A 19839-nucleotide genomic window follows, 5' to 3' on the forward strand; every position below is an offset into this window, starting at 1 on the left:
TGTGTTCCTGAATACATAAGGCCAAATCATCCACTTTTATGGGGGTGGGGGGAGAAACACTAGAGAGGGCCAGTAGTCAGGGAAACTCAGCAAGTTCCCCTGATGTATTAGACTGGTTTGTTTGGAAGAATTAGGTATAGAGGAGGAGCAGAGCATTGTGCTCCCAAAACCTCCAAATTACAGGGATCTGAATAGAGACTCTCTGCAGTGAGAGCAAGGGCCAGCCAGTGCCTTCCTCACCACTCTAGTGCGTGCGCACACAAGTAAATACTATCTGAATAGTAATATAAAACATTTCATGGTTATTGTGCGATTCCCCATCTTTAAATTTTCTGACTGAAATTTTAAATATATCAAAGTCATAATACTGCATTGTTTTTAGGAATGCTTGGGGAGCATAGGCATTTAGTAATATTGTAATAATTGGAAAGTACCCGTAGTAAATCCTATTGGAAGATGGACAAACCAAATTTGAGGCAATGATTTAAAAGCTTTTCTTTTAACCTCCCAGGGATGTGATCATGAATATTGGCTTTTTTGAGGGAGCAGGGAGGAAGTGGTGTGAAAAGAACATTTGGAGGTGGAAAGAGAGAGAGGGAGATTCTTTAGAAGCTTGGGAGGCCAAAGGTGAATCTCGAGTGTTACCGTATTCAGACCTTATTGCTTAATATTTTCTTGGAAAAAAGGGGGAAGGTAAGCTCATCTTATCTAATTTTCCTCATTTATCTGAAATAAATGTATAAAACAATTGTTCTCAAACTGTTATTGCAGAGAGGAAGATTCAGACAATGAGAAGGATAAGAAACTCTGGTACTATAGCACAAAGGTCCAGCTGGCACAGTTAATTGAATGCCTAGACAAAGATTACTGGGAAGCTGATCTTTGCAAAACTCTTGAAGAAATGTGCCAAGAAATTCATCGGCATATGGATATCACGGAAGACCTTACTAACAAAGCACGGGGCAACAACAAATCTTTCCTTGCTGCAGCAAATGGTAGGAATATCTGTCTATCATGGGAATGAATGTTAAACACTTTCATATTATGATTTTACTTCAAAGTCTTTAAACATTGCAATAATGTCTGCCCCCAAGTTTCACATACACAAATGTATTTTTTTTTAAATGTATTGTTAATAACTTTCTAACATCAACCTGGCTGGCAGTAGCAACGTTAAGAACTTTTGAAGTTGCTTCCATACTTCTTGTTTTCAACAGTTCTAGTCCTGCTGAACTGCTTGATATATCTTCTAGACATATTCTTCTAGCACTGCCAAACATATTTATGTCCTGAATTTCCATTGACTTAGTGTTCTGTTCCATGTAAGAGAGAGAGTGTGCTGGGGAAAGGGAGAGAGATGGAGTGTTCATTAGTAAAATGGTTAAGTATCCTGTTAATTGAATTTATGTAGTGATATGACCATTCCAGAGGAGTCCAAATCTATACCTTTTTTTGATTTCATAGGGATTACTAAGGGCAGGGGTTCAAATCAGAGTTGTCCTTCCTGTTAACTCTGTCTGGAGGTAATATTCTTTGAAGGGGAAGAATAAAATTTTGAATTACCTGAGAAATATGACCTATATAACTTTTTAATTTTAGGTCTGTTAAGTTTTGTTTAGAGACCTAGATTTCTGCATCTGCAGGTCCACATATTTAATATTCCAGTGGCTTTCTGATTATCAGGAAGTACAGGAGAAATTTCCTATCTAGTACTTGTAAACGTTGACACTACAATTATGAATTATGAGATCTACTCAACTTTGTTTTAATTTAACATTTTTACTAAAATTTCATTTCTCCGCAGAATTCTTGTTAAAAATTAGTCAGAGCCATGTGTTTTAATAGAATATTGTAGACTGCTGTCAAAGTACAGTCCCTTCCAAATGAGTGTCAAAGATATAAATTCCCTAATGTTAAATTTTAGAATTTCTAATTATCCAGCAATCTGGTGTAAAGTAAATGTTAAATGCTACTACCTGGGGGAAGTACATAATGCTCCTCAAACACAATTCTATAATGTTACTGCTATTAGTAAATGAAAGAATTACATGTTTTGTATGAGTTATGTATATTGTGGCAATAATTCTTGGTTCTGATGTGAAAGATTTAAAGGAACTCATGGATGTATGTGACTTGGCATTTGGTATAATCTGTTCTCTCTAGATAGTTTTGACAAAGTACAAAATCTAGGGAAATCCTAGACAGAGAAAACAGGCAAGATAAAGTAACAGCCCCCAAGAAACAAAAGTATCAACTACATAGAAACTGTATCTGAATCCTTGTTTACATGCATGCCCTACACAAGCTAACGATTTGTGTAATCTGTGTGGTTTCCTCCAGGAACGAATGCTTTCACTTACGCACTCAATATTTCTTTCAACCCTTTTTTCTTACTGAAATACAATATGCATTTATGTAGCTTTGGCCATATTAAATTAACAGTTTGTTGAGCAATTCAGCTTTTTATATCTTGATGAAAGGATTTTTATTAGTTATGAGATATAATTACTGAAAGTATGAAGTCTTTCAAAGTTTAGAAAGCCTTGATTCAACATTGTGAACAAAGCAGCTATTCTTGCGTCCTTCAAAGAAGGAGTACAAAATAACAAAAACAAGGAGGTAGGATGGTGCAGTATTATTGAGTATCCGTGATTAATGCTCAGATTCATTATACTTTACTGGAAGCCGAAGTGGGATAGGATAAGAATGGCATGACCTGAATAAGGAATTGAGTTGGTGAGAATTCAGTCACATGCGATCTGAATTGTAGTCAGTGGAGAGCACCCTCAATTAATTCTCAATAATAAGTTACAGTAATCAAGTCAAGATCACTATTTCAAGGTCTTACTAGTCAATCCGGATCTTATAATGGCAGTATTAGTGATGTTTAAAAAAAAATATCCCGAAAATACCTGTCTGGAGACTAATCTGATTCCATAATTACTTCTTTCTACTTAATACTCAAAAGTTAAAACAGTGAATGTGAATTGCCATGGGTGGAGTGCTGCTCCGCAGATATTTGGAGCCAACCATCAACACCTATGTTCAACTCTCAGTAAGTTACATGGCATGGATTTTTATAGAAGCAGTTGAACAGAAATTACACTGTATTTCAGTGCTTAGCATCGCAGTCTCACATAGCTAGTCTTTGGTGAATAGATGTGTAATCCCAAGGGAAGGAGACAAAAGGAAGCAACCATGTAGACCACTTTAAAAAAAAAAAAAAAAAAAAAAAAAAAAAGGCAGAAACAGATTTGATCCTGACCTCCTGATTTCCCCCAGTGTGAAGAGGGGCAGGAATTAACAGGCATATGACACTGGCTATGCAAAATTTTTCAACAAAAACACTAGCGCAAACCCCTAATCGTCTAGAGAAAGTGTGATAGCATCATTTAAACTTTATGTAGAACCCCACAACAATAAGCGGAAACTCAGTTTATCTACCGTGGAACAATAAAGGACTGTGTAAAGGGGTTTGGTGTATTGTACATAACATAATGTTGAGAAATCAAGAACTCGAGCATTCAAATTTCCATATATCTGAAAATGGAAAAAGGAGTAAGAACTTGGATGTTATTTTTGTTCTTAGCTCCTGGCTTTTGTTTTGTAATTGTGAAAGGTAATGCTTTAAACCTGAAGGCCATTTTGATTTAAATGACTTCTGATTTAAGACTTCTACTTAATGGCTCTATAAAAGGGTATTTTGATACCTGTCGCCTGAATTTTACTGTTTTTTACTCTACTGTAGATGAAATATTGGACGCTATTAGAATAAAAAAAGGAGAAATAGTGGAGGATAAAAGTCAAGCAGCTGAGGAAACAGATAAGGACAAAAATGATGTTGAAAATAATGACCAAACAGATACTGAAAAAGGCAAGGAAGAACCTGCAGACCAACTACAGGAAAAAAATGAAGAAACACCACCTGAACAAGATTCAGAAAATGGAAAAACAGAAGGTAAAGAAACTAACCTTGCATTAGCAATATTTTTGTTGTTTTAAATAACCTTTTACTATCACATTTACTTCTGGAAATATTAATGCAATTTTTTACACTGGTAAGATTTTTTTTAAAATTGCTTTTAAAGAGATAATGCTAGTTTGCTTCTTTATGGTTATATACCATTGTTTCTCTTTGGTAGTGTTGGATAGCTCATTTTCCCTACTGCTGTTTTACAATTTGACTCCACTTTTGCTTTGAGATGTCTGGCATGGAGCTCACTGGTGGCATATGTGTACATCCACCAGTGTCAAAGGATTGATTTCTAATGCTATTTTTTAATTAGGATTAAGTATTTTTGGCCTGTTTCTGTTCTCTGATTCTATGAAGACATTATCCTTACTGCAGAAATACACTCAATATATTTTGGTGCTACAAAGTAGACATAATACAAGGAACTGCACAAAGTCTGCCTTTTAGCATGGATAAGGACAGATGACATCCTAAGGAAATGTTAAGAATATCCTTAAAGATTTGTTGTGCATTTTACTGTAGAGCCAACAGACGTTGGGGATAAAAGTAACTCTGTGGCATCAAGCACAGACGGCAGCACCACAAATCCTTCTGCAGGAGAAACTAGTTCCTCTGAAGGGAAGAACGCAATGGGGTGTCAGTCAGAAACCTTTGATAGCAACAATGTGGCAGAGAAGAAGGTGGCATCAGAGCTCCCCCAGGATCTCTCAGGTACAGAGGGCTCTGTATCAATGCCTCTGTAATTTGGGGAACCTTTAAGATTTTCTTATTATAAATTCTGGTTTGTCAACTAAAACCATTTACAGTGTATGTTCATTCATGCTATTTGCTTGCAGTGCCATCCTTTACTGCTGCATTGTCATCTAACATTTAGAATTTTTTAATGTGGTCCTCCCTGCTGTTAGCATATGCTTCCATGGACTCCAAAGATTTCTGTGGCTAAGCTTTTCTCATATTCTGTTTGTTTTATTTTTCTTCATTGCAAACCATAGTGGTGGTGAACATCCTACAAAGGTTTATTTCAAGCTCTTATTTGCTAATGGCTGTTAAATTGTTTAACCTGTAATATACTGTAAAAATTACTAGCAAGAAATTAGTATTTGCAGTTAATCATATAGGTTCTTGCATTGGGTTGCCTGGAGAAAAGTTTTGCATCATCCCAAAAATCTGTACGCTGATGCTTAATAATGTATGTACAAAGTTTGTTTTTATTTTAAGCTGTTTTTTATTTCACTGCAGCAGTAATTCGCTACTCCATAAAATACAATACAATTCTTTTCTTGACACTCAGGAATGAGTATGACTTGCTTAGGTCTGGAGCATTAATTAGTACATTAAAATCATACAAATACTTTTTAGAAAAGAGAGAGAACGTTGTACTTTTGACCAAATTCCTACATTAGCAACAGATAAGTTAATTTGAATAACTCGTAGCATTAATTAAGATCATGAAAGTTGTATTTTCACTTGAATCAATATTACAAATAAGGTACTGCAGTTGAAAAAAGTACACTTGGTACGCTAGATTTGAAAGTTGATTCTTGATAACGCATTGAAAAATGTGGTGTGCTGTGCTCCAAGAACAAGTAAAATGCCTCCATACAGACATAGTTTGTAATGTTTCAAGGTGGTTATTTAACTTTTAAAACATTATTGTATTTAATTCTTTTGTATGAAATGACCCTCGTTATTCTCCACCACCAGTTTTATTTCTCTCCATTAGTAGGTAGCTTCGTAATTAGATTAGCAGTTTTATGTACATCTCCAACAGGGAAAATCTGCTTGTGCTTGGGGGGAAAAATATATATATTTTTGTTTAGGGTTTATAGATCAAGCATAATTTTTTTTCCATTACTGTTCACAAATCACCTGTTGAGTACATATTTCCTTGTAGAGTTAATGAGGAAATAATCCCGTTCTTACAGGATATTACTGAAGATGCATAGGGAAAGTACATATGCCTGTTGATTCAAAATTTGAGTTTATATTTTTTTGTTTAAAAATTCATTTATGAAGATGCTTATTGGGCTGGACTCTGGGCTGCTGTTCCTTGTTACGTTTTTGCAAGTAGCTCTAGCTGGTTGCATCCAGCTAAGCTTTTCTACCTGCACAGTCATAGTCTTTGGGACCTTTATTGAAGAGCGTGGGGAGACCTATGATATACAACAGGCAGGCATCCATTCCCACGTAGGTGGAGCAGAAGCTGAGATGTAGATATGGAAGAGAGAATCTACCCATTTTCTTCCCAGTTATATGTCCTCTGGATCTCAGGTCCTTATGTGAATCTAGGTTGGGTGGGGATGGTCTACCTTCCCCTTCTCCTCCAAACTCCAGGCCTTAGATGGTTCTATCCTCCCCGACCAGCAATAGGGCAGGTGGACCAAATAACACTGGTCATGTTTTGGATCTGTGTCTCATCCAAAACAAGGTTAGGGGTGCTCTGAGAACCCTTGGATTCTTAGCAGATTTATTCCTTTGCTTCTTTGATGGTGAGTACTTCCCAGAGAGGGAGACCCGGCCCCCTCTCAAAAGGATGGCAGGATCTTTCTATTCTATATAGGGCTGTATACCACATTCACCACCAAAGTATCTGAGCACCTGATCTTCAGCACCCTTGGGGAGGTGATGTCCAAAGTCTGGATTTTGTCCAGGGAGGACTCCAGGAACAGAGGGCCCTCAAGAAGAGGTTGTTCAAGTTCAGGCAAAAGCCCTCGTGTTTCCCTTGAACAAGGTTATCAAGGAGATAGGGAACCCTGAAATAAGCCAGATGCTCACCAGGCCCTAAAGCTAATTGTACCTTTTCTTTTCTGTGCCTGCTTAAGAGATAGTATGAGACCCATAGGTCCCTCCTGCATGTAGGCACCCTAGTCACTAATTTGGAGAGTCAGAGCTCTAGATGGAGGAGGTATGTTTTTTCTGTAAGATTCTGAGCTCAGGAGAAATCATGACCTGATCACAGACCATTTTGACCGATTCAGCCATAGCCTTGTGCTTTAAGACATCAGCTGTTTAGTTCCAACTTCTGAATCTAGACTCTCTGGCAGATCACAAGTATATGGAGATCTGGACCAACCTGCTTGGTTTCAGACTTATTGCCAGAGGTCTGTCTCCCTAGACACACAAACCTTGGTCTCCTTTCTACTTATGAGTAACCTCATGGTGGGAAAAGCCACTGGTTAAGGTTAAGATGCCAAGAGCGACAGACACTGACACTCATTATTGCTGCTTTTAAAGGTGGGAGGCCTTGAATCAAGCTCTTCAGAATTTCCAGGTTCAGGACAGCCTGTGGAGCCCAAGTAGTCTTCTTTCGTCCTTCTTTCACCATGCTCAGATACTCTTAAGTCTTACTACCAGATGAGGTGCCAGAAGTCCTACAATTCAAGGACTTTAAGGAATGGGCCCAAACTGGCAGAGTCCATCAAACCAATTAAAATGTTTTTATGCCAGGGAAGCAAGCTTCTTCTCCATCCTTTTGGAGGGCAGTCCATTTCTTCTACCAGTAGTGAGGGGATAGAACACAAAGTACCTGCTAGGTGGCCAATTACTTCACTAGGATACTTCATGGACTTCCAGCCTCTTCTGAGTTCGTAAAGATTTTGTCCATCTTTTGTATCTCATAGGTCAAAAAGCGAAAGCAGTAGGCAGGCATGTCATTTTTAGACTATCAGAACCGTCACAGGTGTGTGTTGCAGGGATCTACTCTGATTTTGCTATTTATAACATGACATGGATAAAGATTTAACTCTCACCATCCTGGATATTCAGAAAGCCATTGGAGTAACAGGAAAACGTAATCAAATCATGTTGCATTAAGGATGTTATAGATGTTAATTCTGAATTTCCCTTCTTTTGTAACTGTCAGAACTGTTTAATTTTGTTGTAGAAAATGTCATTCACAAATGTTACAGATAATAGAAATAGGGACTTCATTTTTCATGTGGGCACTTAAACACTAAGTCATTTGTGCCATATGTGTGAACTAGTCTATGTAGAGGCTTGTTTCCAATATATGTGGATAGGTGGGTTGTTTTGTTTTGTTTTTAGAATTTCTAGTTTAAAAAAAGGCAGTTCATCCAGTCAGAGTAGATGTGTAGATGTTCGTAGGCATATTCATTATCTTGGTGAAATTGTTGCTTAGCTTTAATAGATGAGGGAGAATCTGCATTTTAAATACAGCTACAGGCAGTGTGATCCATTTACTTCTAATTCAGAGATGGTAAATAAAATACAGATTAAAAAATTACTTCATGGGCCACTGTCAGTTTTAAAAAAGATTTATCTGTTACTAATAACACTTTATATTTTTAAAACTGTAAGGATTAAAAAAAAAACTTCTCACCATTCATGTTCCATTTTTGCATTCCCTCTAGTTTGGATAACAAAAACAAACTAGTCACTCTCATTTCTTGGTTTTTATTCTCTAGCGCAGTCCTGTAATGCTTAGGTTGCAGACACAAAACTAGGGAGTCTACTTTGTTTTATTAAAAAATATACTCAGTAAAGATGTGTATAAAAATGATTGACTTCTATTTAGTCTGTTTTACAAGGCTTGTTTTTATAAAAGATTTAGGTTTTGTAATTTTGGGAGAAAACTTAATCTAAAAAGTTGTAGAAGTATAGCAGTTATCTTTTTAAAATGTAAGTATTCTTCAATGGATCCAGTGCTCTGGATAGAAGTCATAACTCATGGGTGTTTCTCTGCAGGCTAGCAAAAAAAATTGAAAGTTCTTTCGGGGAGGAGGAGGAGGAGGAGGACCTGGAAGCATCATCACTTGCACTCGTGCTTGCTGAATTAATCACACCTTTCCTTAGTAAACATTTCCAAAGAAGCAAAACTTTTAAAAAAATATTAATAACTTAAGCTAAAGAAATCCAACTATTACATTGTCAACACTGCATCATCTTTTAGCATGATTTAACATTCCCTCTTGTCCTGACTTGAAGAAAGATGATAAAATCTTATGCTAAACCAAACCTGTATAGAATACTAGACAAATTTAGGGAGTATCTGTCCAGAGCAATGTATCCACATGAGGAGAAACTAAAATTGCAGTTAAGAAAACTAATTTTGTCTTTCTCCTGAGAGTTTGACAGCATGGATAATTTCTAAATTGTTTGGTCTTTGCTGATTCACTCTTTCTTAATTTGTATTTTTCTGAACATACATTTTGGTAATGTTAATCAGCAGTTTCAGAATATCAGGATGTGAAGAATGTTTATCTTAAATGGCAGGTTAGGCAGAAAATCCTGTTTGAAATCTAGGAAAGGTTAAATGCAAAGAACAAAAGAAATAGTGATTAATTTTTCATTTGTAGGTTTGAACTACTGAAAAGCATGTAATTGTCTATAAATAGACAAATGAGCTGTTCGCAATATTTATGAAGATATTTATTTATGTAGAATTTGTCTATTTAATGCTTAGGGTTAAAACAATCACTTATTGTTTTTACTTTCTTGCTTATTTGACCATAGAAATTTTGAACAGTTGTGGTTGATTTGAAAGCTGATTGGGGAGAGGGGAGATGTTTGTTTCCAGTAGGTGCATATGCCTGTGTATGCTTTGTATGTTGTTAAAGATTTTAGGTAGACTTTTTGAGGTAATTAAAACTCCCAATTCTTCCATGTTACAAATGAGTTATTGATGTTTCAGTAGCTCATCTGAATCTTTTAGGGTTTTTAACTTTAAGGGAAAAAAAGTAAGCTTAATTGATACAATAGTAAATATCTAAAGTCTTTCTTTTGTAGAAGAAACTGGTCAGATGACCCCCAGCATCAGTCCTAGTGCATCAGCTGCACCCCTCCAGTCTGTCGAAAACAGCAACAGCAGCGAGCTAAATTCTATGCAGAATGACTCTATTAAGACATCTGATGATGCTGACAATGCAGAAGGAGGATCCCAGACCTCAGAAGAAATAGGTAAAAATAAGTGTCACTAAGCTTCTTTCTAAACTTGATTCTTAAATTTCTTAATTCCCATACATTTGCAATATATTAGCTTCATTTTTTTTTTCATGTTTGTTTAAATTACATTTTTGTGGCAGGGGAGAAATCCAACGGTGAAAGAAGTGAATCTCCATGCACAGGGAAAGGCGCATCAGGCTCGACACGAATGCTTACCCGATTACGAAATCCAGATAGCAAGCTGAGCCAGATGAAAAGCCAGCAGGTTGCTGCAGCAGCACACGAAGCAAATAAATTATTTAAAGAAGGCAGAGAGGTTTGTACTCATTTTGAGAATTCCCAAAATACAGGATTATATTGGTAACAGAAGAAGAAACCTTCTTGCTACTACAGTCTTAAGAAAATGGGGTCAGTGACATACTAGGAGGTACTTGAGAAATTCACAAGTTGGTGGAATTGCCATATCAGAGGTAGTTCTTCCTCCTTTTTGTCCTTTATTCCACCCCCTTTCTCTCTGTGTAGCTGCTCTCTGATTTGCTCTATGTAGAGTGGTGTGACAATAACAAAGTGGAGTAGAGTCGCTTTCCTTTAGTGTGAAGCAGGTTCTGTTGGTTTCCTTTTCCAGGAGAGTGATGCAGTGGGTATGGTGTACACACACAAAATAGTTAAATATATTTTTACCCCTATTTCTATTGATCAGATATGTAGAAATTCTCTTGCTAATTGTAACTTCTTGGTATTTTCTTGTCATACTTGACTGTCATGTGCCTTTGTGTATTCCACTGAGGGGTGTACATGCGCCCCATGCCTCTGAGATTGAGGATTCTCCTCCTCATGCTCTGAACTGAGGGCATAAGGGGCCGCAAAGATTGACAATTTCTGCAGTTCCTTTCTACTGCCTGTGATCCGAGATGGAACCTTTTCTGTGTCTGCAGCGTTTGCTAGTTGCTTCTGTGTCAAACTGTAAATATTTGTAAATAACTTTTAGATACAGTTTTTAGACAAATTTTATACTTGGGTATAGTTTTTAGCAGTCAGGGCCTTGGGAAGTCTTCCCCCTACCTTGAGCCCCCATCCATATGGGATGACCAATATGCCCAACAACCATGCCTTCCCAGTCAGCGGTGACCATCTCAAATGCTTCTACTGCCTCACGGAAGCTCATGTCCCCTCCAAGTGCACTTTTAGCCAATCTCTTCCAAGCCGAACGCGTCAAGCCTGTGAATATAGGCTCTGGAGATTCCTAATAAATCATGCTATGAGATGCCTGTTCAACCCTCGCACAACAGACCCCTATGTACATCAGGCAGAGGCATCAAGTGCCTGTCGGAGCACAGTGACCTCTGCGGCTGTGGGGCTTATAGGAGTAGAGCTGAGGACTCCAAATGGCATGAGATAAGTAGGAAACGGTCTGATAAGAAGCAAGAGAAATCTGCCTCCAGATACGCATCCGAAAAAAGGACCTCTTCTCCGACATCCCCCAAGTCGCCCCAGTGGGAGTGTCAGGAATTCACAAGGAGCACAGCATTGTCTCACTGCTCCAAAGAGTAAGTCACCCCAAAATTGGTATTAACCACAGGAACAGGATCATACTCATTACCAGTCAGAGAGAAGTGGAAGTAGATACCTTTTATATTTACTATGATAGGGAGATGTCGGTACCAAAGGCCATGACAAGACCGAGACCGTTGGTGCCACCGAAGGAAATGAGTCCATTCTACACCCATGTGTCTGGGGATAGATACACCACCCCCATAGGACTTTGCCATCCTCTCAAACCTGGAATCTCTCATCCTATAAGAACTGATCCTGACCAAGGGAGATCACCACACCATTGATCCAAGGGATGGAAGAGAGGGAGAGCCACTCACCAGTACCATCTACCAGCTGAAGCATATCAAGGCCCTCAGTGCCGATGGCATCACCCTGGGAATCTGAAGCTACTGCCTCCTCTGAGTCAGTGTCAACACTCCCATCGAGACATAGGGTCAGTCCAGACAGAGGATCCAGAGTCTCTTGGGCACCCTCCTGATTTTATAGGAGCGAATATGCACCTCAGGACCAATGGTACCCTACTCTATAGGGACCACCTCAGTTCCCATTTGACCCCTCGTACTGCCCTTATGGGATCTCATGGGACCCATACATGCGATATCCCGTATCAGACAACATGAGAGCAGTGTGCTACTTCAAACAAGGGAGAGCAAGATCCGCAACTCTCTGTACAGAAATGATCAATCTCTGGAACTGGTGTGCTTGCCACCAGATCATCCTCTCAGCAGTGCACCTCCCAGGAATACATAACCAGTTAGACAGCCTCAGCAGGCACTTCTCCAGGGACAGCAAAAGAGAACTACACAATTTGGTAATACAGAACATATTTCAACAGTGAGGATCCCCATCTTCGGACTTCCTTGCTCATTTCTTGTTTTCTTGAGATGCAATCTGCTGTTGCAAGGGGACTCAATCCCTTGTCAGGACAACTAATATACTCCTTCCCACCCATTCCACTCTTACCTCAGGTTCCGAGATGGAACAAGCAAAAGGGAGCGTTGGTTATTTTTATTGCTCCAGACGTCCCAGATGGTTCTGGTTTCCCAACATTCTACAGACGTCAAAATGTCCATACAGCTGTATTCAACTCTTTCCAGATCTAGTGAACCAGTGACTGAGGCAAAATCAGGCATCCCAATCCATCATCCTTCCACCTGACAGCTTGGCATTTGCCTGGATGATGACCCTAGAAAAGACATGGTTGGAACTAGTTCGTTACCTCCTTAACAATAAAGGAGGAGACCACGTGAGAGTGCTACACAACAAAGTGGAAAAGATTTTTCGATGTGGTGTCAACATTGTCAGATGGCCCCAGGGGGGGTTCCAATATCTGTGTCCACTTGGAATAGCTTCTCTTCTTAAAGACTTCATGTCTACCTGTTAAATCCCTTTGGATGCAATTAGCAGCTGTCAGTGCCTGTCGCGATCACTTGATCTTCACCATCCTGTGACAGTTTCCTAAAGGGTATCGTTAGAACCTTTCCCCAGTACTGAAAATTACCCTGGCTTGGGACCTCAACATAGTCCTATCAGCATTAATGGAGATTTCATTTGAACATTTAGACATATGTTCCTTAGCCCATCTATGGATGAAGGCTGCTTTTTTGGTGGCCATCACGTCAGCCTGAAGGCTAGGAAAGCTGGGGACCCTCATGGCACGTCCACTGTACACAGCCTTCCAGAGAGACAGTCTCCTGAAGACTACACTTGAAAGACACACCCAAAGTGATCACAGAAATCCATCTAAATCAGGCTATTCGCTTACCTGTCTTCTTCCCAAAGCCATATGCTACCAGTGAGGATAGGAAGCTTCACTCCCTGTATGTCTGAGCCTTGGCATTCTACTTCTAGAGGACTAAACCTTTTAGAAAAATCACCTAGATTATTTGTATCCCTTGCAGAACATATGAGAGGTGAAGCAATCTCATCCCAAAGACTGTCCAAATCAATTTTGGACTGCATCCTGCTCTGTTACGAATTGACGATGACCTCTTCCTCACCTCGTGTGAGGGACCACTTGACTGACCCGGGCTGCGTCAGTGGCCTTGCTTCAAGGAAATCTGCAGGACAGCACGGCAGGGTTCTGTTCACACTTCTACGAGACATTACGCCGTAGTTTAAGCTTCTATGGCTGACGACTCGTTTGGCAGAGCAATCCTCTAATTGGTGGTACAGCCAGGGTCCTCACCCTTCTCTTCAATGAATACTGCTTGTGAATCACCCTCAGTAGAATATACATATGGACCACTCGAAGAAGAAAGTTAGTTATTTACCTTATGATAACTGGAGTTCTTTGAGATTTGTGGTCCATATCAGAATTCTAATACTCACCCTCCTTCCCCGCTGCTCCAGAACCTTATCCTAAGGTTACTTGCATTAGGAAGGTAACTAGAGAGGCAGTCTGTCCACGCTGCCCCTTCTGCTCATCGTGCTCCAAACTGAGAGCATAAGGACCCAGGCGTGGACCTATAGACAGTGCTAGCAAGAATTTTCCAATCTTAGGCACATGAAGTGCCTGCATATCTGTCAGTGGAAAACAGATAGGGACAACACATCTCAAAGAACTCCAGTTACTGTAAGATAGGTTTATTTTATTTTACTTATTTGCATACACAAATTCCAACTTCTTTGCACACCTATTTTGTAGGTGCAACTCCGGAGCCTACATTAGAAAACTTGGCCCCTAACTTTAATACTGTTGTTACTATTTTAGTACTGTTAAAACGTTTTGAAGGTAAAAAAGATTAAATAAATTAGAAGAAACTAATACAATATAGAATTCAGAATGAATGGATGTGACTTTGAAAATTGAAGGCCTGTATTTTAAACACGAATATAATAAAGATTATTTAAGATTTTAAATAAGTTAATTAAAAAAAAAACACCAACTTTTTGTTTCTTTAACAAGGTTCTGGTGGTTAACTCCCAAGGGGAAATCTCCCGGTTGAACACCAAGAAAGAAATCGTGATGAAAGGAAACATCAGTAATTATTTCAAGTTAGGTCAAGAGGGGAAGTATCGTGTCTATCACAACCAGTATGCCACCAACTCATTTGCATTGAACAAACACCAGCACAGAGAAGACCATGACAAGAGACGGCACCTTGCACATAAATTCTGTCTGACTCCTGCTGGCGAGTTCAAATGGAATGGGTCTGTACATGGGTCCAAGGTTCTTACCATATCTACTCTGAGGCTAACTATCATTCAGCTAGAGAGCAACATTCCTGCATCATTCCTTCACCCCAACTGGGCCTCCCACAGGTAAAGAAATAGCAAATATTTTTGGTTGACTCATATTTTATTTCATAACATTACTTTGTGGCACAGGTGCCAGCTTCCTCCTTTCCCTGAGGGTGTTCAGCCCCTGCCCTGCCCCCACTCCACCCGTTTCCCCAAGACCCCACCCCCATCCCGCCTCTTTCCACCCCCAGGTGTGCCCCAACCCCGCTCCTTCCCCTCTCCTCCAGCACTTCCTACATGCCACTGAACAGGCAGGCGGGAGGCTCTGGGAGGGAGGAAGGAGCTGATCAGTGGATTGCTGGCTGGCAGGAAGTCCTGGGGGGTAAGGGAGGAGCTGATCAGTGGGGCTGCCGGTGGGTGCTCCAGACCCAGAGCACCCACGGAGTTGGCGCCTATGCTTTGTTTTGTCCTTAGTCATATCACTCTCATAGACAATAGATATCATTGGAACAGAAACTTGAATAAATGTGATATGTAATGCATAACTGAAATTATGCAGTGTTTTAGCAAATATATTTTAATAGTTTAGCCTACTTTAAAATCCTATTGATGTATTGCTCATAGGATGAACTTGATATATTTTACATTCTTTCCAATGTAGGTCTAACTGGATTAAGGCTGTTCAAATGTGTAGCAAACCTAGAGAATTTGCACTAGCTTTGGCTATATTGGAGTGTGCAATTAAACCAGTTGTCATGCTGCCAATTTGGCGGGAGTCGTTGGGGCACACTAGGTAAGAGAAGCTTTATGAATGTATTCTACTCTTATCTGCAGCATTGGTTAAGCTAAAACTATATAATTAAGAGTATTGATGAGAATTCAGTCAGACATCAGTCAGACATTCTACCAAATGATACTGAAATCCTTTTCCTTCAAACAATGATTTACTTAAGCCCAATGATTTACCTAAGCCCCAGCCTCAACTGACATCAGAGGGGGAAGTCTAAGAAAGCAACAGTGGAGAACTTTCAAAAACCCCAATTTGTTGGGATCTGACATTATTCTCTAATCTTGGCATAAGAATAGGAGTAACATTAATGATGTTGAATACTCTTGCCATCAACTGCTTTTGCAATTGTGTAAATGCTCATAAAAGTAACATTATCACAAGTAATATCAAGGAGTCTGGTGGCACCTTAAAGACTAACAAATTTATTTGGGCATAAGCTTTCGTGGGTAAAAACCTCACTTCTTCAGATGCATAGAGTGAAGTAATGTATGTTGTTAATATTATTCCGTAATCTAATATTATTCATTGATAGTTTTTTCCCTCATCTAAATCTTAGTCATTCAAGGGGGTGGTATGTGCCATTGTTAGGGTGTTCAAATTTGCTTACACAATTTGACTGTATTTGCATATATTAGATTACACAGAATGACAGCTATTGAAAGAGAAGAAAAAGAGAAGGTGAAAAAAAAAGAGAGGAAACAAGAGGAGGAAGAAACAATGCAACAGGCTACATGGGTGAAATATACTTTTCCTATCAAACATCAGGTAATGTTTCTGCCTAGCAATTTTTGTTTTATTTTTAGAAATAATAAAAGGCTTTATTTTTGTAGCAATTGTCCTTTATACAACTCTGTTTTATACTTAAGATGTTAATGACCAAATTCTTCATTTCATTGCTTCAGTGAGAGCCATGTGCTCATATTCAAAAACGGAATTTGGCTACGAGTTAAATTTCTAACATTATTTCCGGCCTTGATCATTTGAGGTTGCCTGTGTTAGAATTTCTTATTTATGATGCAAAATATGCAACTGTTTTTAATGGAAGTATAATAGGTGAACAGTGGAGTATCATTGAATATAAAAAGAAAGAAGTCTTTTAGCTAAATTGTGCTGAAACGATATGTGAAACAATGAAACGTTACTGTTGAAACACAAAAGTTACATATTAAAGGCTATGATATTCTTCAGTGGAGATTCATTCATGGATTTGACTTGGTTGCATTTGCTTCTGAATTTTTTAGGGGATTTGGTTTTTGTTGCTCATACTCTCTAAGGTAGAAAACAACTAGAATAATATCCTGAGCTCATGGGCTAACAAATAAAGATAGCTTAAAATAAGACTAACATTTGTTAGAATTTTGCTGTCGGACTGAGTTGTGTTGTCAGTTTATTTTTGGGTATACATTTTGCAACAGATGTCCTCCAATATGCAAAAGCTAACAAAATTGTATATCTGCTTCTTTCAACTTATTAAAAAATTCCTAGTCAGTGGTGATGGCATATGTACAATCTTTGTAAACACGCCAGTGATCATTAGAATTAGTGTCCAGAAGCTAAAATTGCTGGAGATTTCTTCCCCTTCGCCCCTCAAAAAAAACCCAGACTTTCTTACAACATCCTTTCATCCACCAACTTCTCCCTTCCCTCCAGATAAAAACCTTGGAGAACAGATAGGCTTCACAGCATGAGCTGAAGATTAGCAAATTGGGTCTTGGTGGAAAGCGAATTCTAGTCAATGACCTTTTGCTGAAAACACCTAACCTCCAGCTGCATCACTGTTAAATTAGGATGCTGTAAACTGGAGTCCTTCAAACAAAGCAAGATCACACGAGGGAAGAAGTAGTCTCTCAGAAGTTACCAGCACCCAACTCATTTAAATGATTAAGGGGGGCTATTGATTTTTATTCAAGAAAATTTTCTTTTAGCCTAAAGTATTGTACTCCTGAAAAGTACTATGTAAGTGCAAAGTAATAGTGTTATGGTAACTTGCCACACTTCTTTAAATCCATCTTTAAAGGTTTCAGTAAATCTTTTAAAAAATTAATGTTGTAAAATATTTAACAGGTTTGGAAACAAAAAGGAGAGGAATATAGAGTAACAGGATATGGTGGTTGGAGCTGGATTAGTAAAACACATGTTCATAGGTTTGTGCCTAAATTACCTGGAAATACTAATGTCAATTACAGAAAAGTGCTACCAAGTAAGTGAACCTTTCTTTGTTTTCAATTAATAACATACTACTTACTGAATTTAGTAGACTGCATTACAATATCCCAGATAAATAGGCTTTGTTCTAAATAGCGTTCTACGTAAACTTTGGGAATTTGCTGTTGCCTTTTTTCTGTATAATGCGTGTATTTCAGCTGTCCCACAAAATTGACCATTTATGTTAAATTGGCTCATTTATGAAGTTGAGGCAGTTTGTAGTGCTTATAAATGTGCATCTTCACATCTGCTTTGTTCATGGACAATCTATGTTGAAAAATAGCATTCATAAGCTAGTTATTGTAGATATATACCTGTTTTCTATATTAAATATTGTACCATTACCCAACTTGATTTGGAAACCATAGTTTTGCAGTGGGGAAGGAAACCATTCTCTACAGAAATCATGATACGGGTCTTCAGTTTTTGTGAGCAAGCAGTCCTATGAATGAACGTGATCTAAGCTCCGTTTGGTACTGTTGACCCTTAAAAGTGTCTGTCTGCAATTTTATTTAGAAAAGTAGTAGTTTGCAAATAATCTTGGATTTCCTTTTAAATATTAGAAAATTGTGGGTGAATTTACTGCTATGAAACTTTTAAAAACATTTTCTGGAGTCCACAAAAACATGCAGGCTTCCTCTGCAGTATTACTTGTGGACACAGCCTTTGGGTTGCTTTTGTAACAGCTAGATTGTATTATTATTGCCTCATGGAGTGCAGAGTGACAGTCAGGTACAAAGTCTTTGTCAGTTGGATAGTTGGGTCCATCCAGGGCTTAAGGTGTATAGGCCAAAATTAAAAAAAAAAAAAAAAAAAAAATTGGAACTATCTTGAGACACTGTAAAGGGGCCTGATTTTCAGAGGTGGCTGCTCAGTTCTTTCTGGAAATCAAGTCCTTTTAAGGTATCTCACACTGGGCTTCCAAAAACACTAGTCACTTTTTAAAATCCAGACCAAAGAGCCCAAGCCTGCAGTGGATGGAATTTTTACCATTTTCCAGGATTGGGCCCATAGCATACATGTATATAGTCAACATTTGAGCCCCTTACTTGAAAGTATCACTGGAGTGTTGGGTTCTCTTTCTACATATTAACCATGACACATGGTTAATTTTGATTGCAGGAGAGATGAAAAGGTAAAATATTGTACATGATGCGTGTAAAATGCAGGAAATAATGTAATTAAATCATTAACAATGTACAGAGTTATTTTGAGCAAGTTAAAACATTTAAAACTTTCTACTTTTTTAATCTATTGCTAATAGCAAAGAATGATGGTACCACTGAAAATGAGTGTGAATTGGATAAAAGAAAAAGTCCAGCAAAAGTAAAAATAGAGACTGATTCTTCTAAAGAAAGAAAAAAAGATTCTCATGATCCACAAGAGAAGGACCAAAAGGAAATAGAAATTTCTGAAACCTTGGAGAGAGTCCAAGTAAAGGAAGAAAACAAAATGAGTGAAGAAAAGGTGGAAATTGATATGAATTCTGAAAACTTAGATCATGCAAAAGCTGAAGGTAATACAGACATTTTTCAGACTTGAATGTGACATACCAGGGTGCAGTCCAGACCAGTGAGGGACTGTTTACCCCTCCCCTGCAACCTTGGGTGCCGTACAATACCTTGCTGGTAGTAGCTCCCACCTGGGCTGCTCACAAACAGCCTTCCAGCATGCAAGTCACACCCTGAGTGTCTGTGTGTCACTGCAGCCTGCCAGCCACACTTGTGTTACACTCTGGCTCTCACCAGCCTGGGCTATGTTAAAGGGTGACCCCAACATACTCCCAGTCCCAGATTTTCCCCCAGAAATATATGTCTTCTAATGCCCAGCCCTCTCCTGGAGAGTCTGACTATATTAAGTCCATTACTCTTTTAAGGGAATAATATACTGCCTTAAGTGGAGTCACCCAGACACTTCAAGTTAAACACACTGGATTAGATAAAACAATAAAACAAGTTTATTAATTACAAAGAGAGATTTTAAGTGAGTACAAGGAATGAGGCATAAGAGTCAGAAATGGTTACAAGAAAAATAAAGATAACTGGCTTTCTAATGCTAAATTTAAACTATTAGATTCAAGTAAAGTTTCTCACCAAGTGTTTCCAATAGCATTACTGACCAGAGTCTTCAAGTCAGCAACTGTCCCCCCAGAACCCAATGGCTGTTTTCTTTGTCTTCTCAGGTGTGGAAATAAGATGGGCAGGGGGGAAGGGAGAGGAGGACCTCTTGGGGT

General features: G+C 38.7%; 1 protein-coding gene across 7 annotated transcripts in view; it reads left to right on the forward strand.

Moving 5' to 3' along the window:
- Positions 1–19839, forward strand: part of BPTF (bromodomain PHD finger transcription factor) — a 91295-nt gene that overhangs the window by 36021 nt on the left and 35435 nt on the right. For 6 of the 7 annotated variants that reach the window (XM_054047264.1, XM_054047267.1, XM_054047265.1 and 3 more), the window contains exons 3-12: positions 772–995; positions 3749–3958; positions 4496–4684; positions 9719–9889; positions 10015–10190; positions 14337–14692; positions 15273–15404; positions 16037–16166; positions 17466–17601; positions 18871–19122. In XM_054047264.1, coding sequence (XP_053903239.1) covers positions 772–995; positions 3749–3958; positions 4496–4684; positions 9719–9889; positions 10015–10190; positions 14337–14692; positions 15273–15404; positions 16037–16166; positions 17466–17601; positions 18871–19122 — 1976 coding nt within the window. The remainder of the gene's footprint in view (positions 1–771; positions 996–3748; positions 3959–4495; positions 4685–9718; positions 9890–10014; positions 10191–14336; positions 14693–15272; positions 15405–16036; positions 16167–17465; positions 17602–18870; positions 19123–19839) is intronic. The other variant, XM_054047270.1, reaches the window with a different exon arrangement.

This window comes from Malaclemys terrapin, chromosome 13, assembly GCF_027887155.1.
Source record: "Malaclemys terrapin pileata isolate rMalTer1 chromosome 13, rMalTer1.hap1, whole genome shotgun sequence".
NCBI lineage: Eukaryota > Metazoa > Chordata > Testudines > Emydidae > Malaclemys > Malaclemys terrapin.